At 33.3% G+C, this 21,028-nt stretch overlaps 1 protein-coding gene across 5 annotated transcripts in view; it reads right to left on the bottom strand.

Moving 5' to 3' along the window:
• CTNND2 (catenin delta 2) overlaps positions 1–21,028 on the bottom strand; it is a 1,127,657-nt gene that overhangs the window by 921,071 nt on the left and 185,558 nt on the right. For all 5 annotated transcript variants that reach the window (XM_043973915.1, XM_043973925.1, XM_043973939.1 and 2 more), the window contains one exon: positions 4,151–4,284. In XM_043973915.1, the coding sequence (XP_043829850.1) occupies positions 4,151–4,284 (134 nt within the window). The remainder of the gene's footprint in view (positions 1–4,150; positions 4,285–21,028) is intronic.

Here is a 21,028-nt window from a genome sequence, read left to right on the forward strand (position 1 = left end):
TTCTGAGGTCAGATTTGAAGTCAGGAAGATGACTTCAGGCCTAGTGCTCTATCTACTCTACCACTTCGTCCTTATATTTTTTCACTCTCCAAGCAGATCAACTTCCAGGTAGCCATGCCTTTTCCCCCACTTTGCTGCCTCTTAGGATATTCCCTATGCATCTTTTTATTTCATCAATACCAATGTACCTATTAATATCTAGACATCCTGCTGTTGAGAGGGATTTACCAGAAAACAATTAAAGAAATGTTAGAGAAAACTTTCAATTCATATGTAAATACAAATATATTTTCTAAGCTAGCAACACAGTTCAAGAAATGTATATTTTATCTACTCTAGCATTTAAAAAATCATAGTTTTTTAAAATTGAAAGGACCCTAGAAATATTTTAGTCACGTGCACTCATTTTACAAATAAAGAAACTGAGACTGAGCAAGGTTGTTTATTATTGCATAAATATTTTCATCAAAGTCACATAGTAAATGACAGAACTGTGATTCAAACTTGGGTCCCTTGACTTAAGAGGTCTTTCTACAAAAATTTTTCTCTTCAAATAAAATAAGCCCACATGTAGACACAATGTGGTGATAATTTGGAGCCATTTTCCAATGGTCTGTAGTAGCATGAGAGACTCACTATCAGACTAAGAAAGTGGAAGATGAATCATGAGCAATTTACCATAACATCTGGGAAATATTCATAAAACTAAAGATGATTTGTGAACTAGGATTACTAGTTGGACCTCCAAAAAAGAATAAATGGCCAATGCATAGAATAAGGATCGATCAGGTCCAGTCCACTCTAATTCAATTCAATTGAATGTAATCCAATAAAATGTATTAAGGGCTTAGTATGTATAAAGTAGACTGGGGCAGTGAGGTAGCACAATGGATAGAGTATCAGCACAAAGTCAGAAAAATTCATCTTTATGAGTTCAAATCTGGCCTCAGAACTTTAATAACTGTATGACCTTAAGCAAGTTGCTAAGCCCTTTTTGCCTTGGTTCCTCATCTATAAAATGAGTTGGACACAACTGAAACAATTAACAGTTACAAAAACTGTAAAAAGCATTGTGCTAACAAAGTATTAGAATTACAAAGATAAAAACAAAAACAAAAACAAAAAAACAGTCCCTACTCACAAGGAGCATACATTCTAACTCTGGAGACATCAAAGTGTAAAAATAATGAAAAGAAACCTGGCATTAGAGTCAGAAAGACCTGGAATAATATGTCACCACTTACACATACTAGCTGTGTGACCCAGGGCAAATGCCTTAATCATTGTTTGCCTCAGTTTTCTGAACTGTAAAGTGACAATAAAAATACCTTGCAGGATTGTTGTGAGGGTAAAATAAGATATTTGTTAAATGCTTAGCACAATGTCTAAGATGTAGGTAGTATATTAATTCTACCTATTATTGTTGTTGTTGCTACGTAACTACTGAGTTCTGTGGACAAATCTTACTTAATATGTATAAATTGTGTAATTCTTTCTAGTATGCATTGTTAGAGGGAGCTTCCTTACCAAAAGTTTCCTATACCAATGAAATCACTGTCTCAGGGAAAAAACAGATATTCTCATCCAATGATGAAATTATTTGATAAAAACTATGTAGAGAGCAAAAGAACAAACACTATAAAGAAAAAGTGTATTCTCAGAGAAATAAATTATAAAGTCCTCAGTGACAGTGACTGAATCATATTTATATTAATGTTATCCTAAATACCTAGCAGAGTATTTTCCACAAAGTAGAAGTTGTATAAATATTAGCTGGAAAAATAAATCGCTATGGATACAATTAATGATATTTTTTTCTTCCCAAATTACAAAGCCAGTGAATAACTAGAATATAATAGCAAGACTATTTGAAACATGTAATGACATGGTGCCTTATTCAGTGGTCATACTTCCAGTAACCTGAAACATTTGGGAATAAAGCCATAAACCTGAAGCTAATACAAATAGTTTCTAAGCAGCAAGGAAAGTTGAAATACTTTAATAAAAGAAGAAAATTTATCTCTTTATATGTAGATGGATTGATTAGGTTTTATATGTGAAATTAAGGATTCTGACTTGAGAAGCTTGGTCTTCAGGTTCCCTCTGAAAACTTTCAGCTACGGGGCAAGAGAGTGCTGGAAGTGGATCCACTGAGAAGTGAAAGCTGACAAGCAAAACAATTTCCAGCCACTTTGGTAGACCCTAAACAAGGGGTTCTTAATTTGGGAGTTTTGGATAGATATAAGGGGGTCCATGAGAGTGAAAGGGAAAAAATGCCTCTTTATTGTCACTGATCTCTAACTCAAATTTAGCATTTCCTTCAATTATCTAAAAATATAATTACCTTGTATTTACTTATATGCAGACATAGGGCATACCCTGGAAATTCTTGGAAGGGAATTTTGTTCCTATATGTAGAGCAAAGCCATGGACAGTTGGGGATTCATAAATGCTTGCTTAATCAAAATGAGTTGAATTAATTATGACTAAATCATTAAGAAAAAATGAAGCCAATCAGTCAATCAGAATTTATTAAGCACCTTCTTCTGTCAGGTAATTCGCTAAGCACTGGACATACAAAGAAAGAAAAACAAAACAAAACAAATGATCTTAGGTCTCAAGGAGCTCATAGCATATAATGTGAAAACAACTATGTACAAATATGATATAGATAGGTGATATAGATAATATAGATATAGGTATAGGTATAGATACAGAATGAATTAGAAGTAGCCTCAGAGGGAAGATGCTAAGACAAAGTACTGGAAAAGACTTCTTACAGAAGCTATGAATAGCTGAGACTTAAAGGAAGCCAGCAGTGAAGGTAAAAGGTAGAAATGAAGAATGAGACTATTCCAGGTGTAGGCAATAGTGAAAGTAAGTGTATTCTGCTTATTAAAAAGGGAAATATATAACATATTGGAGAAATACTCACATTAGCAAGCTGGGAAAATGCACAATAATGCTTAAATTTAAGTAATTTTAAAATTTCACAAATCCAGGAAGCTATGGCAATCCTCAATAATGTTTAACAAATCTGACACATGTATTTGTGTAAGTTCCCTCTAGCTAACATATGACAATGGTAGTTTTTATGCACCATTGGAAGGGTACACATGTTTAGCCAAGGTGATAATCATCAAACAGAAATTCTATCTAGGCAAGGTTACTCTTTTTTTTTTTCTAGAATTATTTTTCCATTAGTCTCAAGAGATCTGAACAAATGAGCAAACCAGTTCTTTTTCCAATCAGGATAAGGGAAAGTCACTTGAAATTTACCATTTGTTTGAGTGAGAATTATGAAAAAAAATACCTAGTCACCACCAATTGACTTATAATTACAGAAGGAGTTAGAAGACTAGAACAGCAAACCATTGCCATCTTTTCTCATAAGTAAAAATGATAATGTAGGATTGGCTGTCAGAAGTTCATACAGTTATTCTCCCAATTGTAGAAGAACTCTCTTAGATAAACAAAGATTATCTTTATTAAAATTGTGCAATCCATTAGAATTCTGAAGCAGCCATTTAAAAAAACATAGTAGAAATCTGTTTGAAATAATTGCATAGAGATTCCTAAGAAGATCATATATGCAATAATCAAGAAACGCTTCATTAAAAAAGAATACAAAACCCATAAGCTTTTTACTTAACCTCATTTATCTTTATTTCTTAGCCTCTACTAGGTGCTCACACTTATGTCATCCAATATGTCCTGCCTCTAGCTAGTGTACACACAAAAAATCTACATAGATAATTTGGATAAAAATCATAGAGATCAACGTGAAATATCAGCTAATTCAAACATCTCATTGAACAGCCGAGGAACTAAAGCCTAAAAGGTGAAGTGATTTATTGTAGGTCACACAGATAAAGTAGTAAGGACTATAGCCATTTTTATGGCCAAAGGCTTTTTACCATTATATCACTCTCTTCATACCACATTGCTATAGTGCAAAATTACACTGATTCTACAATGTGACTGATAACCAATGCAATGAATGGAAGTAATACAAAGAAACATTAATCAATTGCAAATACTACAGTACAGATAAATACTTTTGATAAGGTGCCTCACTATTCAATCACAATTTGTTAACCATGATAATATAACACTATTCACATACATAATATATATTGAATTATTTTACCTGTTCTTTGACTGATGCAAGAATTGCAGAAGTTGTCTCAGTTTCAGATCCATCCCCATTGGATGTATTCAACACCGGGCTCAGTGAACTAGTCTTTTCTGAAGATGAAGGCTGGTCTGGAACAGGCATAGCTCCTACAATTAAAAATAAAAATGTCATCAGTGAATGTTATTAATAGAAAAAGCTAAATTAATTTTTAGAAAAGCATAATTTACTGGTAAGTTTTAATTGTCCTGATGGAGAAAGAAAGCTACATGATAGACAGGAAACACTTTAAGGAATGAACAATGAAATAGAATGAATTCTCTTTCATCAAGCCTATGCAGAAATTTCAACTCACACATTTACTATTTGTTTAGTCCTCAAGGTTTGTATGTACTGCTGGAAGGAAAAGGGGAGTGAAGCAATTATACAATGAATAGTAAAAGAAAAGATGGAGTAAAAATGGGCAAAGAGGAAGAGGGAAGAAAGAGGAAAGCAAGGAGAAATACTAAGGAAAGACATTTGCACACACTATAAAGATTTAAAATTGCAAGGAAAAAAAAAACTAGAGCATAACTATAATCCCATCACATCTCAATCCCTAACTAAAAAAATTGTTATTTGGTCTTTAGCTGGAAAGTTACCTGTAATACATATTTATCTTGACCAAACTCAAACAGATGATACCAGAAAGATCCATAAATCAATAAGTACTTTTTTGGTATATGTTAAAATATGCTCAATTTCCTTTTGTGATATTATTCAGAATGTTCCATGAATAGCACATTCTGATTCTTTTCTAGAATAAAATATTCATGAGAAAAAGGCATAAGGCTTCTCTGTAATCTGAAAGTTGCTGACCTCTCTTATTCTTTATTTCATATACCTGTTTCATATACTCATTGTATTTCTTAACATCATAACCTATTTTCCCCTTTGCATAAAATTCACTAAGTAGCATAGCATTTGATGATTTAATTTGAAGACTTGGATCTGCTATCCTGGTGAGGGAAGTTCCTACAATATGTAGGAGCATTCAAACTGACTTGCCTCCTGATGTGATCCCCCCACTTGACTCTCCACCAGTGATGACTAAGTCTGTATTCTATAAGAGATGTAGCCTTTTTATGTCAGTCACACAGATCTTGTTTCATGCTAACAAATTTGGATTTTATCTTAGGAGCAATAAAAAAATTATCAAAGATTATTTAACAGAAGAATGATTTGGTTAAATGCAATAACCAAATGTAATAACCAAAAATTGCTCCAGATGATCATAATGAAAGATGCTACCTACTTTCCATCAGAAATGAAGTCAGAGTACAGACTGGTACTTTTTTTTTGTTTGTGTTTGTGTTTTTTTTTATTTTTGCACATTACCAATGAAAAATTTGTGGGTTTTTTTTAATCCATGAATGTTGGTTACAAGCCTTTTCTTTTTCTTTTTTTAAAATTTATTTTCAATGAAGGAGGGGGATGAAAGGGACAGAAAATAGATTTTTGCTAATTGAAAAAATTAAATCTGAAAGCAAGAGAAAAAATAGACATTGTTAAAAGAACAGAAGTTAGTAACTAGGAATTTAGCTAAGAACATCAAAGCCTAGGGAGCTGGCAAGAACAAAAACCAAAACACAGGCTGAGTCAGAAATAGGACAAGACATGAGAAGCTACCCCAAAATAGAAAGGTGATGGAAATACCAGTTACTGATATTTCCAAAGGATTGCATGATGTAGTAGAACTCCACTGGATTTTGAATCAAACAACCTAGATTAAAATGCCAGCTTTCCTGCTTAATATCTCTGTGACTATGGGCAAGGCAATGAATTAAGCTTTCTGTGCCTCTATAGGCAAACCCATTAAATATAAACCTTGAACTAAGTGTTCTCTAAGATTGCTCCCCATTCTAAGTCCTATTATCTTAAATAGTAAAAAACAAAACAAAACAACCCCCCCCAAAAAAAAACCCAACAAACCAGTAATTCATATCAAGGACAACTATAGTACTAAGAGTTGCCAATTTTTTTTCTTTTTGAAAGAATTCAATCACGAGTCCTTATTTACACGGGCATCTGGTTCAATCTATCAATGAACAAATATTTCATTCAGTTACTCCTTTGTGTCAAGCATTGGGGATAATACAAAGCTAAAAATAAAGTATGCCTATCCTCAAGGAGACTATATTCTGCTGTGAAAGACAAATAAAAAAAGTTTATATTAAACAAACAAAAAGTAGATTTATGGGGGAAAAGGCATACAAAGCTAAAAGGATCAGGAACGATTTCTTTCAGAAGACGGTATTTCAGCATGGTTTTGAAGGAAACAAGGGGTTTAACAACCTTACAGGCATAGTAGAAGTGCATTCTAGGAATGGAGGAGAGCCAGTACAATGGATTAGAGATGGAATTTCCTCTCTTAGGAAGCAAAAATTTCAATGTGACTGGACAATAGAATAAAGAAAAGGGAGTAGCACATAATAAGATTGGAAAGGTATGTTGAGGTCAAGTTAAGGAATTCAAAAGCCAAATAATAGGTCTCTAATTTGAAGCTAGAGGCAATAAGGAGTTTGATGAGTATGGGAGTAACATGGTTAGAGCCTGTCCTTTAAGATCTCTTTGAAATACTTATATGCAAAAAAAATTAAGAAGGGAGAGATTTTCCCATTAGGTATTCTTCACATCTCACCTGGACTGATGTGAAGAATACCTAATGGGAACTAGGAATGAGATGGTACATGTCTTGGTTCTTGTTTCAACACTATGGTTAACTTGAGGCAGAGTCTTTCTTTTCTTCCACAATATATTATGGACACTGGAGTTATCCCTGAAGCTGAATCCCTATGCCTAGGTCCTCATTTCACATTACCAAACTTTGCTAGGATCAGCTTGGCTGAATTTACAACTATTATGATTTTTTGTGGGCTTTTTTGCCAGATTTTTATTCATCACACTTTTGTTAAAAGATCTGTGTGTTGTACATTGGTGGATATTATTGCCTATACCTAAACTTTCTGCCTCTTGTCATATTTTTTCAACAGCTGATTTTAATCATGAAAAGTGTATATAGATATTTTCTGGATGCCTTTTTATGGATTTTCCTGTCCATAAAAGGTTCAACTTTCCATGTCCTGTCTCACTTCCTCTTACTGCTAGCATCAGGGGCCATCACTAATCACTTTCCTGCTGAGTTTTTCTAATCTCTATGTCTAATCTCTCTAATCTTCAGTTTTGTCCATCTGCTTCTAATGAAGTCTACTATTGTCAATTTTATTTTTAACTTAATATAAGCTTTGTGCATGCTACATGACTTAAACGGCAACTATGACAACAAACAATTAATAGTAATTAGTCAATATTTTACAGCTAGACAAAATTAGAAGGGCTTCATTGCAGAGATCATTATATTGTCTGAAATCCATGATGAGAAATATGACAGTCCTATTTTCCAACTGAAAATAGTATCCTATCAGTCATTAGGCTTAATTTTAGAATAAATTACTTATAATATCCATAATGAGAAATAGACTTAGAATAAAAAATTCAATGAAAACATCTACATGTCAGAATTAGGGACACAATATTAAGAAGAGAATTATAAGTTAGGAGCTCAATGCCTTTAAGGAGTTGCATGCAAAAATATAAGAAACTCAGGAAAATGGTAATCATACAAGTTTATACAATGATTACCTGGTTAGTTCAATGTAACACTATTATAACTCAAATAGTCAATTCAAGGGTTCAACATGAAAATAGATAAAAATATCTTTTTAATAACACATGTAGATATAACAAGATATAAATCTAACAACTGTTTAAGTGGGAGGCATTTACTTCTAAATGACTTTTGTTCTAAGACCAGTGTTCTACAATCATATTAATTCAGTTCCTCCTTTTTAAACTATCACAACCATCACAAGACATGGCTAGACCAGTGCTAAGTAACCTTTGATTTTGCTTAGTACTATTTCCAGGTAAGTGTTATTATGATGAAAAAGAATAATCCTTTGAACACAAGGGAAAGCAGACTTATAAAGTTTAATACCTATTCTTATCAAAGAAGCATTTTATTCTTTATATTTTGTATATCCATTTTTTCCAAGATAACAATTCACTAAAGCCCAATTTCAATGTTTCATTACGGTGGAAAGGTCACCATGTATTCTCAAAGATTATGCCAATGAAACTTAAGAGATAGAAAAGCCCATTAAACTCTAGATATGTTTAAATTGTCTTCACCTTTGATGGTAAAGCATTGAGAAGTTTTACAATGTGCAATAATTATGCTAGTATTAACTTGGTATCTATTATTCCTTTGTCACTGTAAGATAAACTGAGTTTCCAGTCATCTCCATTCCTTTTTTTTTTTTTTTGCAGGGCAATGGGGTTTAAGTGACTTGACCAGGGTCACACAGCTAGTAAGTGTCTGAGGTTGGGTTTGAACTCAGGTCCTCCTGAATCCAAGGCTAGTGCCTTATCCATTACGCCACCTAGCTGCCCCCCATCTCCATTCCTTGAAGGATGTGTCCCCAAACTTTGTCTTGATAATTTTCAGATATCTTTTCCTACTCTTCATGGTTTCCAAAGTTCTGCACGTTTATCAGAATAAAGTCATCTGGGAGAAAATTCTCTGACATTGAACTGTAAAAAGTAATACAGTAAATTATAATGACTTGTGTTATCTTGGACTTGAGAAAAATGCAATTCCTAGTTGTTGACTTCCAGAATTAAATATTTTTCTCATTTGCTGGCAATGTGCTGCATTAAGAAAATATATCTCCATTTATGATTTATCTTTTGATACCAAAAACAACGCAAAAAAGAATGCCAAAAGGAAATCCTGTTTTTACTTCATTATCTAAAAGAATATGATATCTGTGTTCTTAAATCTGTCTGTTAGTATTTCATACTAATAATAACTGAATGGTTTTGGCCACCAAAAATGAGAAAGTATCTTTTGCATTATGGCTTCACAATAGGATGTATGATGTCTAGGCAGAGAACTGACCTCAGAGCCAGAAGACCTGAGCTTCATGTTCTCTGTCACAGACCACTTAGTTATTTGGGGCAAGTTGCTCAAACTCAGTGTTCTAAGTTGCCAAGAAGGTGATGACTTACTTTTCTGTACCAATGAAATCACTGGTCCAATGTCCATTCTTTATCCTACTCTCATTACACAACTCACACTCTTTTCACTATATTATTCTTTCTCTTTTGAATGCCAAATCCAGGGGACTACCTCTTTGATGACGTGCCTATTCCTGCCAAACCCACAAACTCTTGAGTGTAACTGGAAGCTAAAAATAATCCTACCACCAATCATTTTATCTCTCTTCCATCTTTAATCTTTCCTTTATATATTGGTGACCTCAACTTCTAATGGTCATAGCTTTATTACTCTAAAAATAAAATAAGCCCTTCATTCTTAAACCTTTAGTTTAAGGAACACCAGGAAAAGGAGTTTTTTCTTCCATACTAGTGAATCCAAGGGTCCATTCTGCATTCTTATACTATATCCCTTAGTAATTTAGAAATAGTGTCGCCTTTGATTAGGACCACTGACTTAAACTCTATCATATCTAGATGATTGGTATTGGTTCTATACTTGACAAAAAAAATTACAAAGTTACAAAATTTAAAATAAACTTTTTTCTCACAGTCTGAACCATCACAATATATTTATGGTTATTAATTATTTTTTTAATCAAAAGCATGAAATTTTCTGAAGTCTCTCTATTTCATTCCCCCAATTCTTGATGATTGTGAAGATTTTCACTTTCCATGAGCTAAGGAAAGTCATTCTCCTTTGCCTAAATTTTGAATGTATCTTCTTAAATAAACTTTTTCAAATGGATAAAAACAAATAAAAGTCTTTAGTCCATATGTTACCCATCTTAAAAAAAAGTTTTATTTTTTGAAAAATTTCTCAAACTTTGATTTTTATTTTCAAAAGAAAGCTACAGGAGGTCCTAAGTTCAAATCCAAACTCAGACACTTTACACTTACTAGCTGTGTGAGCATGAGCAAGTCATTTAACCCTCATTGCCCTGCAAAAACAAATAAACAAAACCTAGAAAAAAAGAAAACAAAACAAAAAACACAAAAGGAAGCTACAGAAATGTCAAATGCCTCTGAGATCTAAAATTATCATCATAAAGTAATAATAAAAGATAAGCCATTTAGTCGTTGATTAAATAATCTACCAGTTAGAAAATATTGTGCTTCTCATTAGAAGAAAACAAGGGGACATTATAGATGCATTCAAATATCATTAACTGATGTTATTTGGAAGAGGGATTCACAGTGCCTTCTGACTCCAAAGTGATAAAAATATAGAAGGAATGAGTGGAAGGTAAACATTGCAAATTTTGACTTGATATAGGGAAAAAATCATCAAAGAAGTAGAAAAAAGAAGAATGGGCTCCATTGATATTGGTGGTTTTCCATTCATCTGAAGTGCTCAAATAAGGACTAGGCAGTTAGATGGCACAGTGGATAGGGTGCTGGCACTGGAGTTAGAACAAGATACTTCTTAGCTGTGTGACTCTGGGCAAGTCACTTAACTCGGTTTGTATTAATTCCTCATCTGTAAAATGTGATGGAGAAGGAAATGGCAAACAACTCCAGTATCTTTGTCAAGAAAACTCCAAATAGGGTCATGAAAAGTCAGACATGACTATAATGACTGATCAAGAACAATGACAATAGCCCCTGTTTAGGTCTGTGGTAGGCAGGATCAATACTTTTTTTTCTTTCCCCCAGATACAGATTTGATTTGATGTTCTAAGAAGCTTCTCAAATAAAATCATATGATTACATAACTTGTGTATGTTGTTGTTCAGTCATTTCTGTCATGTCCAATGTTAAAGATCATCTCACTCAAAGTCCTTCTTATTTTTTAGAGATAAAGAAATTTACTCTCCAAAAGTTTAAATAACTTGACCAAGGTTTTAAAATTAGTTTTTGGCAAAAGCTGAGACTTTCCAACAACACCAACTCCAACTTTTTCACTTATACCTTTCCTCTATTAATTATTATTTATAAATTGGCTTTGCTCTGTATTTTGTGAAATACATTTATAAAAATTCGCCTTCCACTGGTATTGTTCTTGAAATTTGACTTGAAGTTGTATTTTATTTTGAACCTAGATACTAATAAATTGGGCACCTAGGTGGCCAGTCTCTTATATTTATAAATTCTTTGGTTTTATATTTATGATCTCTTTGAAATGTGTAGTCAAAGAATAAGATGATATATAACTGTAACAACTTAATGAACTATTTTCCCTACGAGCTCCACTTTAACTTTACCTTGGAAATATTAGGATTTCCTCCACAGTGCCTGGAGCCATGCTCATCACAGTGCTGGATAAGCACTTTCAGGATGATAGGGCAGAAATATTCAAACTAATTCATTTTGGTAATTCTACTAATAGCAAAATGCTGTCTATTTCTACTCAACTTACACAATGATTATATTTAAATGAACATAGTTCTGTCAAAAGTTGGTGATCTCAGCAATACTAAGTTGGAAACCCCATCTTTATTAACATAAAAATGATTTAGTCATGGAAATAATGAGCCAATAAGTTGCTCCTAGTGCTAACTATAGACTTTGAGGCAGCTGAATAAATGACTGGGCTCTTTGAGATGCAAGGGCTTCCACTCTGACACCAGAGAGGGAAACACAAAGATTCTTGAATTCAGCACTCCCAGAGCTATGCATATGGAAAGAAAATAGGGGTTGGCTATGTAATTTAAATTTGAACTCTTGCTAAGTCTAAGATACTTCAGTTTGCTAAAGTCTCAACTGAAGATTTGCTCATTTTAGGCAGAATGATATTATTGAATATTCTAACACTATGCATGGAATCAACACAGAATATTTTATTCTTTTAGATTCTAAACTTGATGAGGGCAGGAACTGTATCCTGTTAAAACTTATCAGTGCCTAGCCTAACACTTTGAACATAAACACTTACTTATTAAAATGGAAAAAAAATATTTATATTATACATAACATTATTATTATATGTGATGTTTATTTACATAGAATGGTTATATCTATATATTTATATCCATAGCCCTTTATTCTTTGGAAGGGCTTAACTGTATTTTCTACAATATAGCAAAGTAGTTTCATGGGTATAATGCCTCTGAACCCAAATTTCCTCAGATGTTAAATGAGGGGATCCATGTACATGACCTCTAACGTTCACTTATAAAACGAACCTATAATTATAAGGTCTAGTTGTCACTGATAGAAACATAATCTAGGCAAGCTATTTGAAGCTATGTTTCTGACTTCATCTATCACCATCCTCAACTTAGTATTTCCAACAAATTATACATTTGCCATCTTATCTACTTAATCACTGCCTCATCCAAGGCAACTGGTAAAAAAAAATGTACTAAAGGTAGTTGATAACAATTTAACTGCTGTGAATGAACTACCCTGGCTGTCATAATATATAAAGCAGCAGGTTCAAAACAGACAGCCACACACTGGCCTGCAACATGTTCACAGTACTTTAAAATGTCCACTCAAATTAGGAGAATTTACCCTTCACAGGGACTCCTAATATGTAATGACTTACACTCTCTTCAGGCCCTAGACTTTCTCAACATATTTTTCACAGATGGTGCCAAGGGGAAAGTCAGAAGGAAAAATACACAAGTGAAATAAAAATCTGGAGATATTTTCCTTAGCCCATCCCAGCATGTAGGTTCTATATTAATGGTTTTCAGTTCTATTAAAAAAGCAATATTCTTTTTAATGTGGTGTTTTCCTTTTGCTTGGCAATTATCCAAACAAAATCTCGGTTGATTTTAAAAAATCGTCCAAGGGACAATCGGCAAGAGAAATAGAACTATTATTAATAAAGAAACAATGTGTTAAATATTGATTTTTATTGCTACTGCCAAGAAATGTTTAATGTTTCCTGCCACATAGTTAGCCAGATTTTTCAAGTGTCTAAATTATTTAATTTACTTAACTACCTTAGATATATACAGCTACTCATGTCTTAAAGGAAAAGCAAAAGAGAAAATTATCTTGTTGAGCATTCAAAACTAATTTTTAAGATTTATTTCAATTTCCTCATTAAGTTTGCAGGGTAATAAACATAGAATTACTTGCTCTATAGCTTATGGAATCACTTATTTTTATTTTATTATTATTTTATTATGTACATATATACACATATACATCATACATACATACATACATACATACATACATACATACATCTTTTGGGGTGGGGTGGGGCACTGGGGGTTAAGTGATTTGCCCAGGGTCACACAGCTAGTGAGGGTCTAGTATATGAGACTGGATCTGAACTCAGGTCATCCTGAATCCAGGGCCAGTGCTTTATCCACTGTGCCACCTAGATGCCCACCTAAGGAGATATTTCAAAACCTGATTTTGCTTTCTAGGATTAATGTTTATTTTCACTACTACTACTACTACTTTATTATTACTATTTTTATTATTATTATTATAACTAGGATTTATATAATGCCTTAAATTTTGCAAATCACTATATATACATATATATACAGATACACACAAATACATATATATGTATAATTTTAATTCCAAAATAATGCTGAGAAATGGGTGTTATTTTTATTTTCACTTTATTGATAAGGAAACTGAGGCAAGTAGATTTAAGGCTATAAAAAATTTAGCTAGTCATCCCTTTCCCTAGCAGAATGTCATTATAACTTCTAACAGTTGGCATAGTGAATGGAGACCTTAATTTGGAGTCAGATAGTGATGAATTCAACTCTCGTCTCAGACACTTAATAGCTGTATGATGCTGGGCAAACAAATTTACCTCTCTGAGCCTGTTTCGTAATCTTAAAAAATGGAATAGTAATATCACCTGCTTCCTAGGCTATTTTTAAGCATCAAATTAAATGAGATAATATATGCAAAGTACTTGGCAAACCTTATGTAAATATATAAAGGTTAGCTATTATGCAAATATGAATTATTGATGTTATGTGTAGATATTATTTGCTTTTGATGAATGGCTCTTGATGACCACTATGGTTGTGTTTCCTGTTGTTGTCAGGGATGTTTTATCTTGGATTTGCATTTTTAAAATGATTGATAAGACAGTCCTATCAATCAGCTCTAGGGACCAGAATACTTGAAGTTCTCTAACATAATAAGGGGAATCTATTTCATCCATACAAGTCTCCTTGGGGAAAACAAAGAAACAAACAAAAAACCCAATCAGACAAAGCAACAACAACAAAAACAACAACCAAAAAATAAACTCAACAGGTGCTTTTTTACATTTGGATTTATGATTTTAGTTCATGCCAGGTCATTGGTGAAATTTCATCCTTGTCATTTGTTTAACCTTTGAAAAAATCTACCGTTATCTAATGATGCCTGCTGCCAACTTTCTGTTGCAAGCATTAGTCATTTCCTGACAGTATCATTGCAAGAGTTTCTTGGCAGGCCTTCCCATTCATCTATTATGTGCTTACTCTCAATTCAGAATTCTCTAGCCAAGTCTCTTCAGCTCTGGATATTCCCATGTACTTGCAAGTATGGTCTGAATTAACTTCAAAAATCTGACATTAGCACAAGGTATAAAAATGGGGTGATTCAATTTCTTTTCCTTATGATACTACTAAGCCTATATTTTTTCAGTATTTAGCAAATAAGTATTATTTTAAAGGGAGTATCAGTAGTGGAAAGAAGATTAAATGAGAAGTTTTTAGTCCCTATTTCACAGCCTAGTAGCCATAGGCTTTCATATAAGATGGAAAAAGATTTCATATTTGGAGATATTTTTTCCACTGATGAAAACTACAAACATTTCGTCTCTTCTAATCCCATGCAGATTTTGTCTTTGTTGCCTCACAAATCATACACTGAGGATCATAACATGCTTGAGATCTTTCTCTTGCTCCTTTTGTATATTGCTGTGAGTAATTTACCATTCTCAGAGTCCATCTGTTATTTCCCATTGTTCTTACATTACTAGCCCTTTTCTTTGATAGCCATACAAATACCCAATAACATGTTAAAAATTTCTTGCTTATTATCATTGAAAATAGTGTACATTCTGCCTATACTCAATGCAGGTATGGGTATGTTATCAATTGTTTTCTGGGTTACTCATATTTTCTCATTCTTCTGATAATATCATGTTTGATGATTTGTAATTCAACGATAATGATAACTATCATTTATATAAAATATGTTAATTCAATTCCCACAACAACCCTATGAGATAGGTACTATTATTGTAACCAATTTACAGATAAGGAAAATGAATCTGACAGGGTAAGTGACTTGCTCAAGGTCATATAACTAGTAGTGTCTAAGTGTATAAGGCAGAATTTGAATTCAGATCTTTCTGATTCCAAGTCCAGCCATCTATTCATTGAGCCACAGTTTCTTCTACATATGAGGGCAAAAATGTTGTTAGAGAAATAGGTTTTTATATCAATGGACAATTGAGAATCATTCAAAACACTGAATAATTTATCATATGAAATGAAATCCTATCCTCCTCCATTCAATTCTATGCTGAACATATTTATCTGAAATATTTGTCCAAGATATACATAATGATCAGATAACTTGACAGAGCTGCCCTGCATAGCTGTATATCATAAACAGCACATAGATCTTTTCATCTTTGTTTTTCCAGCATTAATCTTGTTAGACAACTTGCTCTCACATTACAGTGAGAATTACTGATTCCACTTTATTGTGTTTTGGGGCTTGATGTCATTTGTACAATGCCATGCAGGAAAAAGAACATGTGGAAAATCTGGCCCATCATTAGAAAACATTTTTGGACCTTTACTTTCTCAGGAAATTTTCCCCGACAATGACAAACCATTTTCACAAACATATACCATTTATTGCTTCTTTTGATCTCAATACTCAGTAAATTATTAGTTACCTTTGAAGGCATTTCTTTTACTAACAATAATAAATATTTTTATTTTAAGTTTTTACTTCCAAAGTCTATCCCTTCTTCCCTCCCTCCCCTGCCCCTTCCCTGAGGCAGTAAGCAATCAGATGGAGGTTTTACATGTGCAATTGTATAAAACATTAACATATTAGTATTTTGTAAAGAAAGTGAAAACTAGCATGCTTCAATCAGTATCAGTCCTTTCTCTAGAGGTGGATAGTATGCTTCATCATTAGTCCTTTGGGATTGTCTTGGATAATTGTATTGCTGAGATTCGTTGTCATTCATAGTTCTTCATCAAACAGCATTGCTGTCACTGTGCACAACATTCTCCTGGTTCTGCTCACTCCACCATGCATCAATTCATATAAGTTTTTCCACGCCTTTCTGATCCTGTTTCTTATTTCTTATAGCACAATGATATTCCATTATATAACATAGCTTGTTTAGCCATTCCTCAACTGATGGGCATTCCTTTGATTTCCAATTCTTAGCCAACACAAAAAGAGTTGCTATAAATATCTTTGTACACACAGATCTTTTTCTCTTTTTGGCAATGTCTTTAGGATATAAACCTAAAGGTGGTATTGCTGGAACAAAGGATATGCATAGTTCTATATCCCTTTGGGCATACTTTGAAATTGGTATCCAGAATGGTTGGATCTTCTCACAACCCCACCAACAGTGCATTAGCATTCTAGTTTTCCCACATCCCCTTCCACATCTATTATTTTCCTTTTTTGTTATATTTGCCACTATGATAGGTATGAGATGATACCTAAGAGTTTTTTAAAATTTGCATTTCTCTGGTAAATGGTGATCTAGAGTATTTTGTTTCATATGACTAGATAGCATTGATTTCTTTGTCTCAAAACTGCCTGTACATATCCTTTGACCATTTATGAATTGGACTTTGAAGGCATTTCTATTACAGAAAAAAAAAAACTTGTAAAAGGGACACTTGGTATGAAAAGTGTTTTTTGCATTTCACTAGGTTCCATGGAGTCAAAGGTTCCCAGGAAAACAGTAAACATATAAGGACTTTATATTTGTTAAGTATCACTCATGTGAATATGAAGGTGTGGTATGATGAACAAAATCACCCACAAAAGTATTATTCTCTTATGATGTTTTATCAAGAGTATCTTCTCTGTGTACAAACACTATTTCCTCTAAGATTTTATAGCAATGAGAAATCTAGTATATAAATGAATATTTTCTAATTGCTCATTGTCTTTATCTGTCTCTGTGTCTGTGGCCAAACACTGCCTACAGTCTTTTCCATTCTTTTGGAATCTTTCCTTCTTCCAAATGCCTAAAATACAACCTGTATTCCATTGAAATTGTGATGCTTCTAGAACATTTCTTCCGTCTTTATTTGTTTAGGTCCAAGCTACTCTTCCCAAAATCATCCTATTAACTTCTATTGACACTTGGTGACACAGTACAGAAGATATTGACTGAGTGGTAACTGTATTATCATTACTGATGAAAATGATCCCATTCAGGGGAATGAGTGCTAGATTTGGAACCAGAGGATTTTGTGCAAAGCCAAACAATTCATTTATTGCATAGATAATCTTGGGCAATGCTTTTGAGACAATCAGGATTGGCTAAATATCCAAAGCTTTCTTTGTTTTTTTTTTCTCCTCAGGGCGATGATCAGTTTTCTCTCGAATAATAATACTTATAACCCTCTATCTAACTTGGAGCTTTTGTTTTTTCTACCAATGAGCTTGACTCTAAACCAAAGCTGCTCTTGGACTATATTTTTCCACTTGCAATGGAGATTAGTTGTTTGCTTTTTTTTTTTTTTGTAGTTGGTGTTTTGTTTGTTTTTTGGTCTTTTGGCTTTTTTTAGTGATTGAGGTTTTGTGAATAACTCAAAATTCATCTTGTGATTATTATTTTCATTAAACTTCTTAGGACATAATAGTATTTAGAATAAGTGTAGCTATTTCCCATTTCTTGAATTAGCAACTGGTTTAAATAGACCAGGCTTAAACAACCACAATCATACACCTTTTCCTTTACTTGTCCTTTCATTTCAGTCATGTCTACCTCTTCATGACCCCATTTGGGGTTTTCTTGGCAAAGATACTGCAGTGTTTTACCATTTCCATCTCTAACTCATTTTACAGAGGAAGAAACTGAAGAAAACAGGATTATGTGACTTGCCCAGGGTCACATAGACAGTAAGTGCTGAGACAGGATTTGAAATCAGGTATTCCTAACTTCAGGCCCTGTGCTGTATTCACTGCACCACTCCTCTACTTACCCTTCTGATCTGGGGCTAACCCTAAGAACCTAATAGTCTGAATACACATTGGCAGTTAATTGTGAAACGATGGTTATGTCTCTGCAACTAGTTGTTTCCTCTTTTTTGTGGAGGAGAATACATTCAACTTATGTTTTCTGGTAGTGGAGATATTATTCAGTGATCTCCAAGTAGAATACTTTTTGGCATACTTCATGAAGAAAGTATTCATGATAGATATAAGCTTTCTGAGCACTTTAAAAGTTATTAGTAATTTCCATTATTTGATTTTAGCTCTCCTTTCCAAAGTTGTATTTATCATCCTTTCCTGCACATGTATCAGCTTTCACACAGTGAGAAAATCAATTTTCTTAAGGAACAGATTTACATATGTGTCTCTTATGCTCATCCTCTCTCCCCCAATAAACAAACAAAATGTAGCTTCCTATGACCATTAAAATAGCATCTAAATTCCACAGCCTGCATTTATCATTCTCCACAATTACCTCCAATGTTCCTTTTAAGTTTTATGCCACCTGACTCCCCACCTTCTTTCATTTAGCAGTCCAGACAAACTGGCTAAGTAACTGATCTAAGAAAGCATTCCATTTCTAGCCTCTGTGTAATGTTACAAGTTATTCATTTTACCTGGAATGCACTCTGCCTTCTCATCTCTGCTTTTCAGGATCCTTATCTGCCTTCAAAGTTGAGCTCAGGTGACACATCTTCTGTGGAACCTGATCTATACCTTCCATCCCCATTCAAGCTGAAACTCCTTTAAAGTATTACTAGATTAATTTCGCTCAATATCTCCATTGGTCGTATCATTATGCTTTTGGCTTTATACTTATCAGAATGCATATTATGTTTTCTACTTTCACTAGAATGTTCATTCATTGAGGAAAGGAGCAGTTGCATTTTTTTCTGTGTATCACTGGTGCTCAATAAAGCACCTTGAACTTTGCAGATTCTTGAATAATGCTTGTTGAATTGATTTGATCCTGGGGATTCCTTTATAATTCATTCTACAGTTCTTCATACCGACTCATTATATTTGTGATGAAAATATCAATATAGATGTTGCTTAATTTCTCAAGTAGATTGATATTTTGATGTTTTGGGATAGAGAATGGCCATGAAAGGTACTACTAATGAATTAACATTTAAATAGTTGAAGAAGTATGAGCCTTACAACCTTCTAGTCCTTTTTCTGGCACAGTGTTATCATCACTGCAAAAGAAGAAGGGGGCAAGTAACATTGGGAGCCATTTGTTCATTCTTGTATGTTTCATGGGTAGCTATGACAAAAATATTGGTGTCCTTTAAATTTCTGAAACTATAGCTAGGATTGCCATCAGACAACAAATATGACATCTATCACCAGGTTTGTACCAGTGCCCCATTTGGTTTCATAATGTTCTGATGAACAGGATTCAAGGGGCTAGGTTTACCTATATGGCATCACTGACTTAGGGACCTAGAAGTTTCATTGACTGTAATCTATATCTGAAAAAAGATGTCTTCTACAATATCCCCCAAATTTTTCTTTCACACTTTGCATAACAAACTGAAATGAAGATGAAGCCAAAAGGCAAAAAAGAGGCTCATGGTGGTCATGAAAGTCCTCCAACATGTGACAAATAAAGAATTATATAAGGTGTCATTATAAATTATAATAATTATAATTGTAATTATAAAAGGATATAATTCTTTTAGACACTTTTAAAATAGAACTATAATTTTATCAGAGTATGACACGCCAGAAACATTTCAAATGAAGACTTGGAATTCATCTGCAACTTGTAGTCTTAGAGATTTATCTGGGGGCACAAAGAACTAAAGTGATGGTTCATGGTAATGCAACCATTACCTGTCAAAAGCAGAAACTGATTCTAAGTCTTCCTGATCCAAATGTTAGCTTTCTATGCACTTCACCATGCTAAACAAGTAGCCTAGTAAGAAATTTAAAACTAAACAAGTTATCCATAATTTATGTTAACTGGTAAAATATAAAGCCAACATTCCAATTGTATAGCAATTAGAAAATGTAACTTACTGAAATATGATATTTAGCAATATCAGAAGGTGGAAAAAGAGACCCCAAATTCTGTTTGATCTAAAATACCCCTTTAAAATTAGGATTTATGAATGTTCATGATGTTTTTCCATGAATGTTTTAGAATTAGCATATACACAACAAGAATTAGCTTATACATGAGGTATACAGAACATCTTCAGGGGAAATAAAATGTTAAAAATAGGAACACAGCCTTTAGTTATCTTAGAGATGTACGACATTTGCTTTGATAGAATTTTATAATTTTGAGATTTAGGCAGCTTCTTATTTTTGCCCTGATGTAAATTTTATTTCTAAAGAAAAGCACTATATTGATTCTCTACCAATGATGTACAAAATGTTTTTTTAATTGCTTTTCTATGAATGTGCACACAGATACACAGATAAACACCCATTCATGTAACATGGTAAGAACTGGCAAAATTAGCACTTTAAATTAGTTCCATGTTTTGGAGAAAAGGATATTTAAGCAAATTAAAGGATTGACATAGAAATGTGTGCTTACATAAACACATACACCCGAAAATATATATGTGTATACATGTGTGCATATAGGCACATACATATTCATGGTTATAAATAAGCTCAGATGTATGCATGTATATGAACATATATATGTTT

The sequence above is a fragment of the Dromiciops gliroides genome, chromosome 1 (assembly GCF_019393635.1).
Source record: "Dromiciops gliroides isolate mDroGli1 chromosome 1, mDroGli1.pri, whole genome shotgun sequence".
NCBI classification, from domain to species: Eukaryota; Metazoa; Chordata; class Mammalia; order Microbiotheria; family Microbiotheriidae; genus Dromiciops; species Dromiciops gliroides.